The sequence below is a fragment of the Carettochelys insculpta genome, chromosome 1, assembly GCF_033958435.1.
Source record: "Carettochelys insculpta isolate YL-2023 chromosome 1, ASM3395843v1, whole genome shotgun sequence".
NCBI classification, from domain to species: Eukaryota; Metazoa; Chordata; order Testudines; family Carettochelyidae; genus Carettochelys; species Carettochelys insculpta.
The window spans coordinates 151,662,732-151,678,787 of NC_134137.1; the positions used below are offsets into that span (position 1 = coordinate 151,662,732).

At 43.5% G+C, this 16,056-nt stretch overlaps 1 protein-coding gene across 4 annotated transcripts in view; it reads right to left on the minus strand.

Annotated features, from left to right (window-relative positions):
• SCML2 (Scm polycomb group protein like 2) overlaps positions 1 to 16,056 on the minus strand; it is a 163,597-nt gene continuing 147,541 nt past the window's right edge. For all 4 annotated transcript variants that reach the window (XM_074993795.1, XM_074993804.1, XM_074993821.1 and 1 more), the window contains 4 exons: positions 15,095 to 15,208; positions 9,821 to 10,102; positions 8,892 to 9,055; positions 1 to 2,164 (listed from right to left, as the gene is read on the minus strand). In XM_074993795.1, coding sequence (XP_074849896.1) covers positions 2,039 to 2,164; positions 8,892 to 9,055; positions 9,821 to 10,102; positions 15,095 to 15,208 — 686 coding nt within the window. In that variant the 3' untranslated portion in view covers positions 1 to 2,038. The remainder of the gene's footprint in view (positions 2,165 to 8,891; positions 9,056 to 9,820; positions 10,103 to 15,094; positions 15,209 to 16,056) is intronic.

Below are 16,056 nucleotides of genomic sequence, written 5' to 3' on the forward strand. Positions count from 1 at the left end.
GACATCTAGCATTTCATGTGCATGCATAAACAAATATTTATGCCAGAGCCATGAAAAAAGACTAAAACCTTATGCTCTGTATGGATGTTGCAGAAAACAAACATCTTAATTTTATTTATACCAACTATTGGGACAACACAAAATGATCATTTCAGACCAAATTACTTCCAATGCGATTTTATGAGGGTATTATTTCTTATTCACATTAAAAATTCCGCAGAATGCTTAACATATTGATCATGTGTGGCAAACAATATGTAACATAAATATAGCATATATTTCTCTACCATGGGTTTGCCTTTTTCTAGGTATAAAGCAGGCTTGCGTGTACAGCTCATCTAAACAGACATGTACACAAAGGTTTGGTAAAGTAAATCAAACCCCATCACCCTTACTGTTAAATGTTTTATGATGCAGAATAGAATACTCAAACAAATTAAGTTCTCACGTAAAATTGTTGGGCCATTATTTATACATACTTGGAAATCTGAGAACTACAAAATACGATTTTGCAGTATTTCTGCTAAAACCTGAGGAGTATTAAGCTAGCAATAAGCAAGGCATTTTCAAGCATTTTGTAAAAAATAATTTTTTTTTTTTTTACTAGAAACTTTCACATAAAAAGACAATAAGAAATATAGTAAAGCCTATCCTTTGAGGACTACCTCTTCCCTAGTAAAATAGTTCTTTATTCTCACTTGCACTATTACGTCCAGTACATTCAATTTCCTACACAGAAAACGTACATTCTTGTCCCTGATTTATTTTTTATTGGCAGTGTCAGCAAGGTATGTTGCTATCAATACTCACTTCTGTAGCTTATATAAAACAGCACCGAGTTGTATGTAGCAAGAGTATTAATATGAGCACCATTTCTTAATGTCAAGTGAAATATTTAAATTAAAGATATAAAAAAACAGGCATCAGAACCAAAATGTGTATTTCCAGAAACCATTCTACAATAAATGGCTCAGAGCTAGGTGAAGAGTAACTGGTAGTTTTGCATAGTACAGGGCCCTCTCCTGTCTGAATCCACCCATCCACTGATTGTTCCACTGCATGGAAAGCAAAGCAGACATGTGCTAATGAATATAGAAATATACAAAAAACATTACCGGTAAAAAAAAATTTGAACTGTACAGTTTCTCATTATCTCTGTCACAGTGCAAAGTACTTTTTAAACACATTTTTAAAAAAACCAAATACATACATACACTATATATATGTATGTATCACACACTTGCACACATGTATGCACATAAGCATGAACACAAATATTCATGCCAATATCAGAAAAGGATGCAATGCTTAAAATGTTGGTATTCTGTTCCATAGAAATCTGGAAGTCTGTTTACTCCTGAACAGTTGGCTGTTTCGAACAGTCAAGCAAATGCCCCCTCCAGATGAAACAAACATTGCCTGCAAAAACTGACAACATACTGTACATTTGTCCTCATAATTTACCAGAGAACTGATAACCCCACTTTATAAAAGCTTAAAAGTACAATTCATATGGCTATTTCCTTTATGGAAATCTGTATAGCATAATTCAGATGAATAATACTTTTCTAGAGCAGCAGAAAAAGCGTATTCACTAAAGAGATGAAGTCTAGTGCTGCTTCTTCAGTATTTTCTTAGAAGGTAAAGTTTTACAGCCACCCCTGTAAAAGTTAAACACCTGATGCTGTTTTTTTCCTTTGGGATTAAGCTGGTTTGGCTCTGAATATGAATGTGTTGGTTGAAGTCTGTAGCAGAGAATGCATTTCTCAGCACTCTGAAGTATGGTACTCAGGATTTTTTCCCCCCAAAATACATAGCAATAATTGCTTTTTTTGTGTAACCTTGCTAAAATAGTTTATAGACTACTAGAATGTAACATGGTCCTTTTCACTTGGTAGAAAATATTTTATCACATTTTGAAAGGAAGCTTTTGCAAACTGGCAACTGTTTCTGATAGCAAAATATAGAATAAAGAACATGCTTGTGAACCTGAGAGTTAAGTCTGATATGAACACATATATTACTGTGTGTCCACTGGCTAGTACTTTCCTTGTTTAAGTCTTTCAATATGGTAGCATAGCTTTAATGCTGGTCCCAACTTCAGTCCCATGTATTTCATTACCATATCGCTCCTTAGTAACAGTAGTGCCTTTCCATCAATTTCCTACAAAGGAATAAGTACAACATAAAGTCTCATTAACAGCTTACATGGTAAAATCAAGAAGTACATTTCATTACTTTATATACCATAGTAAAACTTTAGAGCGCATCTATAAATCAGTAATTTACTATAATTTACCAATTTTTATTTCGCTATTTCAGTGTTTTCTAAGGCATCTTTTGGCAGCTACTTGAGATAACGCATAAGTCAGTAAAAAAAAAAAAAGAAACCGGCAAAGTCCAGCTACCGTAACCAAAACAAAAGTAACCTGGCCAGGAAGAAAGGAAGAACTGCTACAGAAGGGAGGCCTCTGTAGTCAAAGATGAAGTGACCCAAACACTGAGGCCTTGCACTGAACCTTGATAAACAGCTGTAGAAAGACTGACATGCACGCAATGACACAGAGGAAGGGAGTTTAAAATCATCTGGGGCTGTGACACAAGACAGATCTGTGTTCAGCCTAAACCAGATGGAACATTAGGATCAAGAGCAAGGACAGATTTCCACTGCCTTCAAGAGAAGCTGCTGAAGTCAGACAGGCCTAACTTATTAAAAGCTCTACACCAAGGGTGGGGAACTTTTCATAAATCAGGAGCCACTGGCCCATAGAAAAATCAGGGGATGCCACACAGAAGTGAGAAGCAAAAAACCAAGACACAAAACCGCTCATTGGTCTGCCCAACTGAGAAGCAGAAGAGACACTTGCCTCACTCCTCTTATGCTCTGGTCCCACTGGAGGGCAAGGAAGGGTAGTCTCAGGGCCAGATTAACTCTCCTGAGGCCTGGGGTTGGTAGATCTTGTGGGCTACCCAAGGCTCTGCAGTGACCCCAAAAATTAGGGGTTCAGTGTGTTGGATGGGGCTGCCAGGGAACAGGCTGGGTTGCAACATCTGTACAGGAGAGCCTACCTAGCACAGCTCCCAGCAGGTTGCAGGTGGCTCTGTGCCACCCTGTGCTTGCCTGGTGCCACTCCCATTGGCCGCCATTTCTCGCTAATAGGAGCAATGGGCAGAGCCTACAAGTGAGCACAGAAACGGAGCTTCCCTGCACTGTCCTTCCCCACAGCCGAGGATGAGGGGAGAGTGGCAGCATACAGAGCTGCTTCCTTGCCCAGGCCAGGCACAGGGGGCCTAATGCAGCCTGTGGCTTGCCTTGATCTAGCCTGTGAGGATCCGTGCTACCCTCCCACACCACAGTTACAGGGAACTGGTGCCTGCACTCCAGCCACAGAGGGTGGGCAGTACCCAGGCTTGGAGACTCACTGCATGGCTGTGAGCCAGCCGCTTCTTGGCAGGGATCAGACATTCTGAGATGATGGAACTCTCCATTAGGCAGCCCACGTAACCACACAGCGAAAGGAAAAAGGGCAAAAATGAAAGGACTGTAAAGGACCAACATGCACAGGTAGAGCTATTAATGTTTGCCCTTCCTAAAGGGACAGCTAGCTAGTTTTAGTAACGATTTGCATAAACATGGCCAGATTAGACCCAGTAAAAGCTTTTCATTTTGGTTTTTAACCTTTCTTCTCTCTCCTAACAAAACTGTGTTGTTTAAAGGTAACCAAGTTTTGCATTTAACTGTTTAATATTAAGGATCAGCTATCCTGGAATAACTGAGCACCTTTATCCTGGGCAGGGACCGTAAACTGTATCTAAGCAGTCCACATGAACGAACATCTCTCTGAAAGAGAAAGTCACTTACCAGAGAGTGAAGGTTTGTCAAATGTGGGGTCGCATCTACACCTGGAGCGTTAGGGTTTGAAAGTACTGCCCCTTGGTCTGTGCAAGTGCCAAGCTCACCTCATGCCTCCAGCTGAGGGGATAAAGGGTGGAGCACACTGACAGCCTCTCCAGTTCCTTCTCTGCCAGGAATCAGGTAAGACTGGAAGCAGAGGGGAAGGAGGGCAGGAAGTGGAACAGATAGGGGCTGCAGATCTCAAAGAAGCGCCCATTGCAGGTAAATAACCCCCTCTTCCTCTTCAAGTGATGGCCTCTACTGTATTGAGCTCAGGGTCACTGCTGAGCATGACCTAAATAGGAGGCGGAGGCGAGTGTGCAGACGGTAGGGCTATGCGGAGTACCACCATCCCAAAGACTGCATCAGCAGAAGTGCCCTGTATCAGGGAATGTCGTCTTGCAAATGTGTGACAGGAGGTTGTTTCCTGTGCTCTGGTGGAATGCAGAGGTGGGGTGGGGGGAAGACACAATGTTTGAAAGCTGATAAGGTCCCACCAAATTCACAGTCCGTTATGGCCAGTTTCACAGCCTTTGGATTTGAAAATTGGTGAATTTTGCTTTTAGCTGTTTAATCCGAAAATTTCAGGTGGGGTTCCAATCCAAAAGGAGGTTTTTTTTGGGGGGGGGGCGGGGGGAGATATCCAAAAACCTTTCGTAGCATGGTCATGGGATTGCCACCCTCACTTGTGTTGCCAAGAGGTAGAGATGGGTCTGTTCTCTCCAGTGCTTCTGGGAGCACCCCAGCCAGGGACTGCTAGTTCTGGGCAGCTGGAGAAAGACAATAGCTGCTTTTTTTCTCTATGGCTACTCTTGGATACCTTTCCTAGCTGCAGAAAACACTGCATGCTGGATCTCACAGGTTTCTTGCCCCCATCGCTTTGCAGCTGCCCCCCTTCAGGTGCAGTTATTAGTTTGTTTCAGTCAGATAAAGAAATAAATTATCAGCTCTTTACAGCAACACACACCACTCAAGGTACTCCAATCAGCACAGGGAAGATCCGATCCAACCACCTCCTGCCGGTGGCTTCAGTTCCCCCACCCCAGCAGCTATGCAGGAGACGGACAAGTCTCTTCATCTCAGGCTCAGTTGGAGCTAGGACCTCCCTCTGATGTGGTGCTCCCAGCAGCACAGGGAAAATACAGTCCAACTCTACAAGTCTCCTCCAGCTCCAAGAACCTCAGGCTGCTGCCCAGTCTCAGAGAACATCCTGCAACAGGGAGAGGAGAAGTGCGTCTGTTCTGGTCCCTTGTTCCCACACCCAGAGCAGTGTACAGCTGTGCTCCTCGGAAGAGGGAAACATCAGATTTCTTGGGGAAGGGTTTATTTTACAGTCTGTGATGTGTTTTTCATGGCCATGATACTGCCATGGCCCTACTGACAGCGTAGCATGCAGCCAGAGAAAGATATGGAGATTCACTGGATCAGTCAGCAACCTTTCCATGATGGAATGCTTTGCAATTTGACCTTTTGAACTTTATGTACGGTCTGAGGGCTGGTGATACTTTTAAAGTCCCTAATAGTCCTACTTTCAACAGCTTCATAAAAAAACTAAGATGCAGAGCTTCACCATTCAGGTGGTGGATGGTGGCAACAACTGGTCTTTTGTTAATCCACAGGCAGCATGGCTTTGAGCAAGCTCCTGGCTGCATGGGAGAGGAGGAGTGAGGCTGAGCTCCCACCTTGCATGCCAATGAAAATCAGCTCTTATGCCTCTCTTGGCACCAGTGCCGGGGATTGCCGATCCCTGCTCTGGATAGAGAGGCATGCCCTCCGACAGTCTGAAATAGCAATGAGCAGCCTTAGGGATTATCTCTGTGGTTTTGTTCTCTGTAGGTAAAAAGCCAAGGCCCACCAAACATTAAGGGAAGGGAGTAATCATTCCTCTGTAGAAATATGGGACTTTGGAAAGAACACAGGTAAGTGAATGGATTGGTTAAGGTGAAATTCCAATTGGAGAGGATGTCTCCAACAGCTATGGAACATAAACACTTAAAGGGTGATGCCCATCCAAATACCATGTCCTGGGGTCAAGAGGATGCCAATCAGATTGGTTGATCCTGGCGTTCTACTGGGTCAAGAGCTCAGCAAACACTGGGAGGATGATAGGTGACAGGATAACTTGCACAGTAGGTTACAAAAACAGAACTGCTTGGGTGAGAAGGTGGTGATCAGAACTGCACAGTACCAACCTGTTGAGCTCCCACTTATGATCATCTGTTCATGTTGACTCCTATACCAAACAGGGACATGTCTGTAATGGTGGTCCTGTCCAGAGAGGAAGGGAGAAAGGGGACATCTAGGCATACCTTGTGAGAATTTGTCCACCACAGTAGGGAGGACAGTACCTTTCCCAGAACTGTTACCACAATATTCATGAAATGACACCTTGGGGAACATATCAACTAGCCAAATTTGAAGGCCACAAAATGTCAGAGGGGTAGCCGTATTAGTATGTATCCACAATAGTCTGTATCCCTAAAAACAACAAGAAGTCCAGTGGCACCTTATAGACTAACAGATTTATTGGAGCACAAGCTTTTGTGAGCAAAGACGAAGTGGGTCTTTGTCCACAAAAGCTTATGCTCCAATAAACTTGTTAGTCTATAAAGTGCCATTGGACTTCTCACAGTTTTTACAAAATAAGGAGTTATACAAGCAGGGTGATGAAGGTGCACAGGGCCACATAATCTCAGAGATACAGATATGTCTTGACCAATACCAAGAGTTGCTTGTGATGCGAACTGTGATATTGTTCATGGTCCTTAACCTTCCACAAACCAACATGCTCTTGTGGTGATAGAATTTAAGTTTGCCTCAGTGAAGTCCAAAGAGTGCATGGGGAGTAATAAGCTCCTAGCAGCTGATTCTTTGAGAGGTGATGTCATCTCCCTGGAAACAGAGACCTGTTCTTGTGAGGTATCAACAGAATCATATCTCCCTGATGCAAGAAGTGTTCTGCTTGTCTGTGCTGCCTGAGCCAGCGAGCAGAGTGGTATTCAAAGCTGGTGGCAACCAGATTTTGTTGTTCTCCACAGCTCCTGGGTTTGGTATGAGTCAGGGATGATGCTATCAACAGAACACTGTTTGGTACTGATGAAGCCCAGTTTATGGGCTCTCTTCTTGTGCTTCTGCCACCTGAGCATATCCTAAGTCCTCATAGGCTGAGCTGGTAAACATGCTTACAGGAGAGTCAGACGTCTCTGAAGCAGACTTTGGGAAGACCAGGTTTCATGTTTATGAGACTGCTTCCTGACAAGACCTTGCTGTGAGCTGCATGAGAGTAGATTCTCCAGCACCAGAGTCAGACTTCACAGTAAGAGGTACACTCCTTGCAGAGTTAGGCCAAGGTACATGGGCATTCCCTGGCCTGGATGCGATCAGGGTTTCCACACGGTATCTGTGGAGATGAAGTTGCCCCCTCTTGGGTATGACTAGGGAATGATCAGCAGATATTGCTCCTCACCCTAACATTACCTTCCCTAAGGCAGTACAGATGTGCTGATGAGTGTTGCTGACCAAGAACGAACACTTTCAGGACGCACAGAGTTTGCAGTCCAGAACCTGAATAGGGCACTAACCTAATGCTGAACACTAAAAAACTAACGTTGTTAAAACTATTTACAAACTAGACAAGTGTTACCTTGTAGGCCAAAACTGAAGCTGCAGGCACTCAATGTTCTGAACCAAATCATGCAGCTGTGACAAGCAACTCAAAGCATTTGGTCCATCCTGTACTTAATTCTCTCAGTCAGAGGCATGAGATGAGCCAGGCCACATGTGCAGACACTACTTTCAAACCCTCCAGCTCCAGATGCATGAGTTACCCAAAGTTGAACAGAATAGGGACCCTCACTCAAAAAAAAGCAGCTACAGTTATTAGCACTAGAAGTAAGTTAGGAGGAGGTCTGTGTGGCCCTTAGAACATGGGGTATCAGTGAACACTCTACTTGTTGTACAGTTAATAAGGCCTGGTCTATGCTTAAAAGTTAGGCTGACATATCTACAAGCCTTCGAAGCTGAACAATTCATTACCTTGAACTACCATGACCACCTGTCCTGAACTGGGTGGGACTGTTCTGGAAGACAGAGTTCAAGTCGTGGTCTGAATGACTCCAGGGCAGCATTTGGCCCAGATGCCCTAGGGTGCTGCTCCACACCTGCCTGAGGGTGGCACCTGCCCCATTTCAGTGGGAAGGGGCTGAGGTGGACATTAGACCTCCCACCACCACCAAGAAGCCATGCTCCTTGCTCCTCTTCTCCCCCAAGACCCCACCCCAGACAGGTCAGAAGCTGGACCCAGGCGGTAGAAAGAGCCTCCTAGCGAGCCAATGCTACAGTGGGGACCCACTATGTACCCTGCTCAGGAGCAGAGGCTTGGTGGGGGGAGGAGGAACAGGAGATAGAGGATCAAGGGAAGAGAGAGAAGAGAGGCCAGGGCCTTGGGGGAGGAAGAGGAGGAGTTAGGGGCACAGCTTCTATCCCATCTACCTGCATCTATCTCACATTTGCCTTTTGAAAAGGCCAGTACCCTACCTTTATCTCCACAGTTACGTGGCTCTAACTCCTGCTGCAGATACAGACAGAATATTTCTGACCAACTTGTTACCATTGCTCAGGAAAGTGAGATTCCTACAGCAATGGACAAACCCATCCTGTCACTGTAGGAAGCACAGCAGCACAGTGACGGTAATGAAGGCCTGCCACTGTAGCACAAGCAGTGTAAACATGGCCTGAGCAAGGGTTGTTTAGCACTGTCTAACAAGGCACTTCACAGATCAAGTGTGTCTGTGGTGGGGTGGCGAAGTTTCCAGGCTTAGCAAGACTGGAAGGTGCTTTCTCTGGAAAAAAGATCATCCCAAGCATTTGTATGTCTCTGGCATATGCCTCACTTTTCACTTCAAATGCAACAGCAGCACAGAAACTCCCAAAAACATCCTAGACAGATGAGTAATGTGTTCAAAGTCTATCATAATAAAAATGGAAAATATCATACGTGTCTCCTGAAGAGTTCTGCATGGGGTGCTAAAGCCTGGGGATCAGCTTCTTTCACAAATCGCATTACTTCATCTACTGACCAGGTAGAAGGATCCTTATTTGGTACTCGCGAGGGTTCCCTTTTTAGTGCACTGAGATCGGGACCCGTTGTAGAACTTGCCGCTTAAGAGTGAAACATTGGTAAAGGTAGAAAAATTACAGTGGCAATGTAATAAAAACATGTCCTTGCAGATTCAAGTGAAAGGAAAAATAAGACATTGCTAGTTAGTATCCTGTATTCATAGCAGTCCTCTCTCTTCCATCGGCATATCAATCTGACTAAGACCACTCAAATTCTTGTACAATGTACTTTAATTTTTTCTACAAAAATCACCAATATATTCTACTTGGACAACAGCATGAATTTATCTTCAGATGACATCTACAGATAAATGGTATAAATGCTAGCTCTATGCATCAACCAAGGAAAGATTGATCAATTAGCGACATTTAGTTCCTAGCTCCCAAGACTTCAGCAGCTGGAATGCTGTAAGAATTGCAGTGCTCCCCGGGAGAAGGGAACCTCTTATAGCTAATTTCAGCAATCCTTTGGCCAACTTGGCAGCAGTACGTAAGGAATTGAAGATGGAGCACTAAGGAGCATTGCCCAGCCAGGCAGTCTGCAGGGTCTTTGATAGCTAGAATAGAAAATGGCATGCAGGATTTTTCTGCCTTGCAGAGTACTAAGAGTTAACAAGCTTAAATGCTGTACTCTGAAATCATGTTAGCTGGTCTGACATATTTGGCAACAGTGCAAGTCTGACTTCTTATGTGAAGTCTTGAATGTCAAAGCACTTTACTTCATAATTCATAATCCATTGACTTTGCACGCTGGTAAAAAGCAGTTAATAACGCACACATTTTAAAAGGTTATGTGTATAGCCATACCTTCAATCCTCCTCTGCATTCGATTCCTATTGACTTCATAGTAACTACTGTTCCCAGCGCAGTTTGATGACAACCTGTGTAGAACAAGGGCTGAGTTTGAAGCGGCAGTCACTGGCTGAAGGGAATTCCTATAATACACTGCACTCCCTGATGTACGATATTCAGTGGAATTTCGACGGGTAGGGCTTGACGGTGTTACTGAATTGAGTGCAGAATCCACAGAGTCCTCAGAAAATCGGTGCTCTTTGGGAGTGCCGTTTTCTTCAGTTGGCAGTGTTTCTGCTACAAAATACAAGTAAACAGAAATATCAATCTCTTCAACATGCTAGATTTTTGTACCCTTGTTATTTAATTCCACACTACTTATTTTTGGCACCAAGTACAACTTTTAAGTCTGTGAACAAGCTCCCCATAAACCAAGCACTAAATACAATTTATTTAAGTAAAAGTAGTCTGTAAGAAGTTCCTAAAATATATTTACATTTGCATCTTTTGAAAAACAGATTATTGTAGAGTCTGACCAGAGATTAAGTGTTACTTTGGTTCACATAAAAATATATGAATATTCAATACCTCATTTCACTTTCATTTCATTCTCTATAAAACAAAACTATATCATCAACGAAGGGGACACAGTTGATTCTCTCAGAATTATCTGGAGGTAATATTGATATATCTGCTGTTATAGGCATGGGCAACATCACCGAGGAAGCATATCTACAGTTTAAAAATTCTTCCTGAAGCACAGCCATTAAGCCTGTGTTATGTTTATCCTGTAAGGGATTAATAAGAATAAAAGAAAAATCCACTACATCAGAGACCAGCAATCCCCGGTATGCATGCCAAGAACGGCAGGCGAGATGATTTTCATCAGCACATGAGGCAGGAGCTCAGCTCCACCCCTCCTCCCCCATGCAGGCAGGAGCTTACTCAAAGCCATGCTGTGTGTGGATTAACAAAAGACCAGCTAATGCAACCAACCACAACCTGAATGGTGAAGCTCTGCATCTTAGTTTGTTTATTAATGAAGCTGTTGTAAGTAGGGCTATTAGTGACTTTAAAAAGTATCGCTGGCACACAGCACGTACACAGAGGTCAAAAGGTCAAATTTTGGTGCTCTGCCTCGGAAAAAGCCTGCTGACCCCTGCACAACATAATATTTAATTTACCTAGTATAGGCAGTGCACAGAACTGCCAACTTCTAATTAGAAACAAGTGTACACTTGTGTATCTATAGATCAAACTATCTTCGGACACAGTGGTCATCTTTATGAAGTCAATAATTGCTGCAATTATTTCCTGTATTGAAGAAAACTCTAGTATTCAGCTGCTGCTGCACTAATTAAAAGGAAATATTGATTGCTGTGCTCCACTTACATGCAGGCAACCCTTCTCCAGATACAGAAACATAAATGAAACAAATTGATCAAAACTTGGGAAGGGAAGTGTTCGTCAACTAATCTCTATTCTTTAAAACATATTTTCAAAGGCCACTTGGATGCTTTGCATGACGGACTGCACAGCCTAGCAGTTCTGCTTCTGAATTATCTAAAGATTGTCACTGTACAACTGGGGCAGGGAACTCATAGCCTGGGGGCTGCATCCAGCCCCCGGCTTGCCTTGATCCCACCCGCAAGGCACAGGGCTTGTCCTCCCACCCCTACTGGCACTCCAGCCAGGGCAACACGTAGGGGGTTACATGCTGCCCCCCCCCGCCCCCATCGCCAGCTTCCAGGGAGCAGCGTGAGCTGCTGCAGCTGGCACAGCTCTCAGGATGTACCACTCCAGGGGAGGGGCAGGACCATTTGCGCACTCACTGGAAGCAGCTGATGGTGCCTGGGAGGGAGGCAGAGAAGGGGCAGAGCAAGGGCAGAGAAGAGCTGAGTTTGGGGTGCAGTAGGACTGGGGTGGGGCTACATGGCCTGTGCCCCCTGGAGCTCCCTCACCAATTGCCAGTGCACTTCAGCCACACAGAGGGCAGCGGGGCGGGGGGGGGGGAAATGGCTGGAGCACCATTGCCAGCTACCCACTGTCATGGGAGAAGCGCCCATAGGCCAGGTCAAGGTGAGATTCAGCCTGTGGGCTCTGTCTGGCAGGGGCAAGGAATCAGCTCTGCACACTGTAGGGAGGGCACCACCCTCCCATCAGCCAGGAATCATGGCCAATGGGAGCAGCAGGGGTAATACCAGCAGGGAATGCTTCTCTACAGCATGCAGAGCCATGCGCACCTACTTGTATCCCCCCGGGAACCGCACCAGGCAGGTGTCCCCTCCCCTGCACTCCCACCATGCCCCTGCACTGCCCCATCTGCCCAGACTCCATCACCCCAGCATGCTCCTATACACCCTCCCACCCAAACCCTCCCAACCTCAGCCTACTCCTGTACCCCATCTCTCTCCCCAACAGACCCTGCACCTCCAACCCAGCCTGCTCCTATCCCCCACCTCCTATCCAAATCCCACATTATCTCTCCCTGCCTCTTCCCAGGCAGCCCCCTCCTGCACACTAAACCCTCCAAGGATCTACCAGCCCCAAGACCCGGAAAAATTAATACAGCCATGCAAGTAAATGCTGAGCCTTGGTGCCTACCATTGCAGAGCTGGAGGGAATGAGGGTAGTGTCTTTTTTCTTGTTTCTCGGTTGGGCATCCCATCTGTGAAGGGGTCCCCCCCCAGCAATTTGAGGGCCAGGTCACTGAGGGATTTGGGTTTTTTTTGTTTGTTTTTTGCGGGCAGGGGGGTAGGGGACAGAAGGAGTTGCTTTTCATTTATATAAGGCCCCCATTGTATTTCTATGGGTCATTGCTGGCCCCCAACCCAAAATAATTTCCCCACCCCATTATACAGCAACAAAGTCCAGAATAGCCTGAATGTCTCTACTCTTTGCGTTTGTTCTAAATCATGACTAATGTATGTTCTGATCGAAGTATGGCCTGGATTTCCTTTTCCTCTTTAGCAAGTCCCTTGCCCAGTGGGTGTGCAGGCTTTCTACACAAGATTTTTTCTCATTGCTTGGGATACAAATTGCAGATAGATTTTGTATATGCATTTAAAGAAATCCTAAGCCTGTGTTACTTTTAGATCCTTGAACTCACTAGTCCAATTGGTACATTTACCTTAATTGCCTTACATTTTCAAAAACCTGCCAGTTCAAAATAAACCATTGTTGATGGCCTGGCTTTGATTCTCCCTCCATTTGATTTATATTCAATCAACTCATGATCACTCAAACCTGGGCTGATATAACCAGCTCAGAATAATCTTTAAATGAAGATCCCCCATTCAACCAGCAGACTTTCACTTTTCAATGAATCACGAATGCTGTTAATGCCCCACTTGAAGGAGATCTTACCTAACCAGCAATCAGCTGGTCTGAGATGTGATTGAGTTTTGGTATGTGATAGTTACCAGTCTTCTCTGATATTCTGATCTTTTGAATATCTGAAAAAAAGCTATGGAGGGAAGGCACAAATAAACTTTTCCTTAAGTCTTTTTGGAAGCTCTGTTTCCAATCTCTTGGTGTTTGGAACAGGCTATTGACAAATGTGGAAAGAAGCCCTATGGTTCAGCATAAGAATCTGAAAAATCTTTTAACTCCTCTGCAAATTGGGAGCAGAAGTCAAAGGTTCTTAATACAAGATCAGAGTGATGTACTTGGCTGCAGCAGTTAGCTGCTTAGGTTGCAGCATTTTTTTTTTTTTTTTTTTTAATTACTACCCCCCATGACTTTAAAGAAAAAAATTCATCTCACAGAACAGATAGCAAAAATCTGCTCAGGGATATCTCTACAGATTAGACAGAAAAAGCATTGTTAAAAGAAGATCCTTTCTATCAGATATTTTCGGTCTTTCCTGCTAGTTAGTCCATGAGTGAGAGATGTGAATTTACCTCCTGAATTTCAGTACAGGACACTGCCCTAAACAGGTGAGTGGGAGACACACAACACTGGAGAATATTTTTCTTTTTCAAACACAAACACCTTAGTGAAAATTTATCACACTGTTTTCAACCACCACAAATTCTGGCCCTCAAATATGGCAACACTTTTATTTTGCCCAGAGATTTTTTTTTAAATCTAAGCAACCATACTTTATAATAAATGAACTACTGGCTCTTAAAACTTCTTTCACTACATAGTTGTTAAGGGTAGGAAATTAGAATGGGGATCAAGCTTATTTTGAGTGAACAGAATTCCTTACTGGATACAGCAGTTAACTGGCCTACCTTTTAATCATAAATTTTGGTTTATTCCAGTTTGAGCAACCCTATTTTAGCACAGCTATGTGTACCATACATATTCATGCACATATCTGGTCTCCTCTAACTCCTTTAAAAATGTATGACTCAGTTCCACAGATTCCACTGCATGAATGCAACAGTATCTCCTTTTAAAAGCAATTCTAAATTTGCTACCAATTTGTGTCCCCTCTCCTGCTACAATGAGACTAGATGAAAAGGACAGACCTGTCTTAAACAAACCTTAACATCTAACTTCATCTTCTCTTGCGCTCTAAATATAGCATAATGGCTCGCTCCATCCACAGAGGAGCAGATACCTCACCGACATTAGTGGGAGCTGCAGGAGCTCAGAAACTCTCAAAAGTCACGTCACTAATTTCTAATTTGGAGCATAAACTTTCTTGAGCAAAGATCCGCTTCATCAGATGCATGATCAAGCGGGTCTTTGCCCATGAAAGCTTATGCTCCAAAATATCTGTTAGTCTATAAGATGCTACAGGACTTCTTGTTGTTTTTGAAGATACAGACAAACACGGCTACCTCTCTGATACTAATCTCTAATTGACTTTCATAATCAACCATTGCAAGTCTCCTGACAACTAAACTGTCATCCTCTAAACTCAAGTAAGGCTACCAACAGACTCTTCAATACTCTAACTAGGCCGAGAGTGTGTGTATTTTACATAAGGAGATGTCCCATCCTACTGGCTTTTTAGTAAGGTGTTACACATTAAGCAGGCAACTTCATTCATCAATGGTCTGCAGTGAATCTCTAAACTACTCCCCCCCCCCAGCAAAAAAGAGGGGGGGACAGCTAGTTAGGTTAGAGACCAAAGCTCACATTAACCCTTCCCAAGCGCAATATTTGCGCCCACTCACCAATAATTACTTATTTTCACACACACAGTGACTATGCATTTATTTGGTCAACAGCTGATGGCTAGTCAAAATCAACTGTACTTTCTTTTTTTTTAATTGGAAATACTATGAACACAAATAACCTTCCCAGAAACGTCAACAAATACACTCAAGTTACCTTCAGACGGGTGAACTTCACTTCTAGGGAGCTTAGGAGAGAGAGGGGCAGTGTAGGGTGGAGAATCTTGAGGATACCGTTTAGTACTTCTGTTTTCTGATATTTCTTCTTTTGCTGTCAATAGAAGAAGTTAGTGTTTCATTTCAACACTAAACATAAGGAATGACACGAAAGTGAGGTATAAGTGTGCTGTATTCACTCACTGGATTTTAATTCTGTTCCCTGTATTATGTTTTGTCTGACGGCAGCACAACTCCAATAGTACTACCACAACTATCGTTTTTGAAATATTATCCACAAGTCTTCAGTGATATCATCTTTCACTATTAACTGAGCCTACCCTATAAGGTTAAGCTATCAAACAAACAAAAACTTTCAGGGCTACAATATAGTTTGGTTACACAGTTATCACCCAAGTTACCTTGAACAGTTTCACCCTGAAGAGAGATGAAAATGCAGAGCTGATCGCTTCACAGACGAGATAAGGAAAGCCTACTGGTTTATTAAATCTATTCTTATGCTGTATCTACCGAACTTTTGAAATTAAAACCAGATTACAGCCAGTTTCAATCAGCAACCCATAGGAGTGAAAAATAACTATTTCACACAAGCCACAGAAACAGAGCTTCTATATAGACATCCAAGTTTCTCCACTAATAAGAATCTTCTAAAATTGCAGCCATGCTGAACATTTGCAGTTATGAGCTAGTGATTAGAACATTGGACTGACACACTCAGGAAACCTGGATTCTACTTCTCTCCCATTGACCAGCTGGGTGACCAAAGGAAAGTCACTTTTCCCATCTGTAAAATGGGGATAACATAACTGACCTCCTTTGAAAAGTGCTTTGAGACCCCCTGTTATTACTATATATTTTACTGATGACCACTGTACTTCTGCTAGAAATATTTAACTAGAAATCAAGCACAAAGGAACAGAGTAGAAGTGATTACTAACTTTT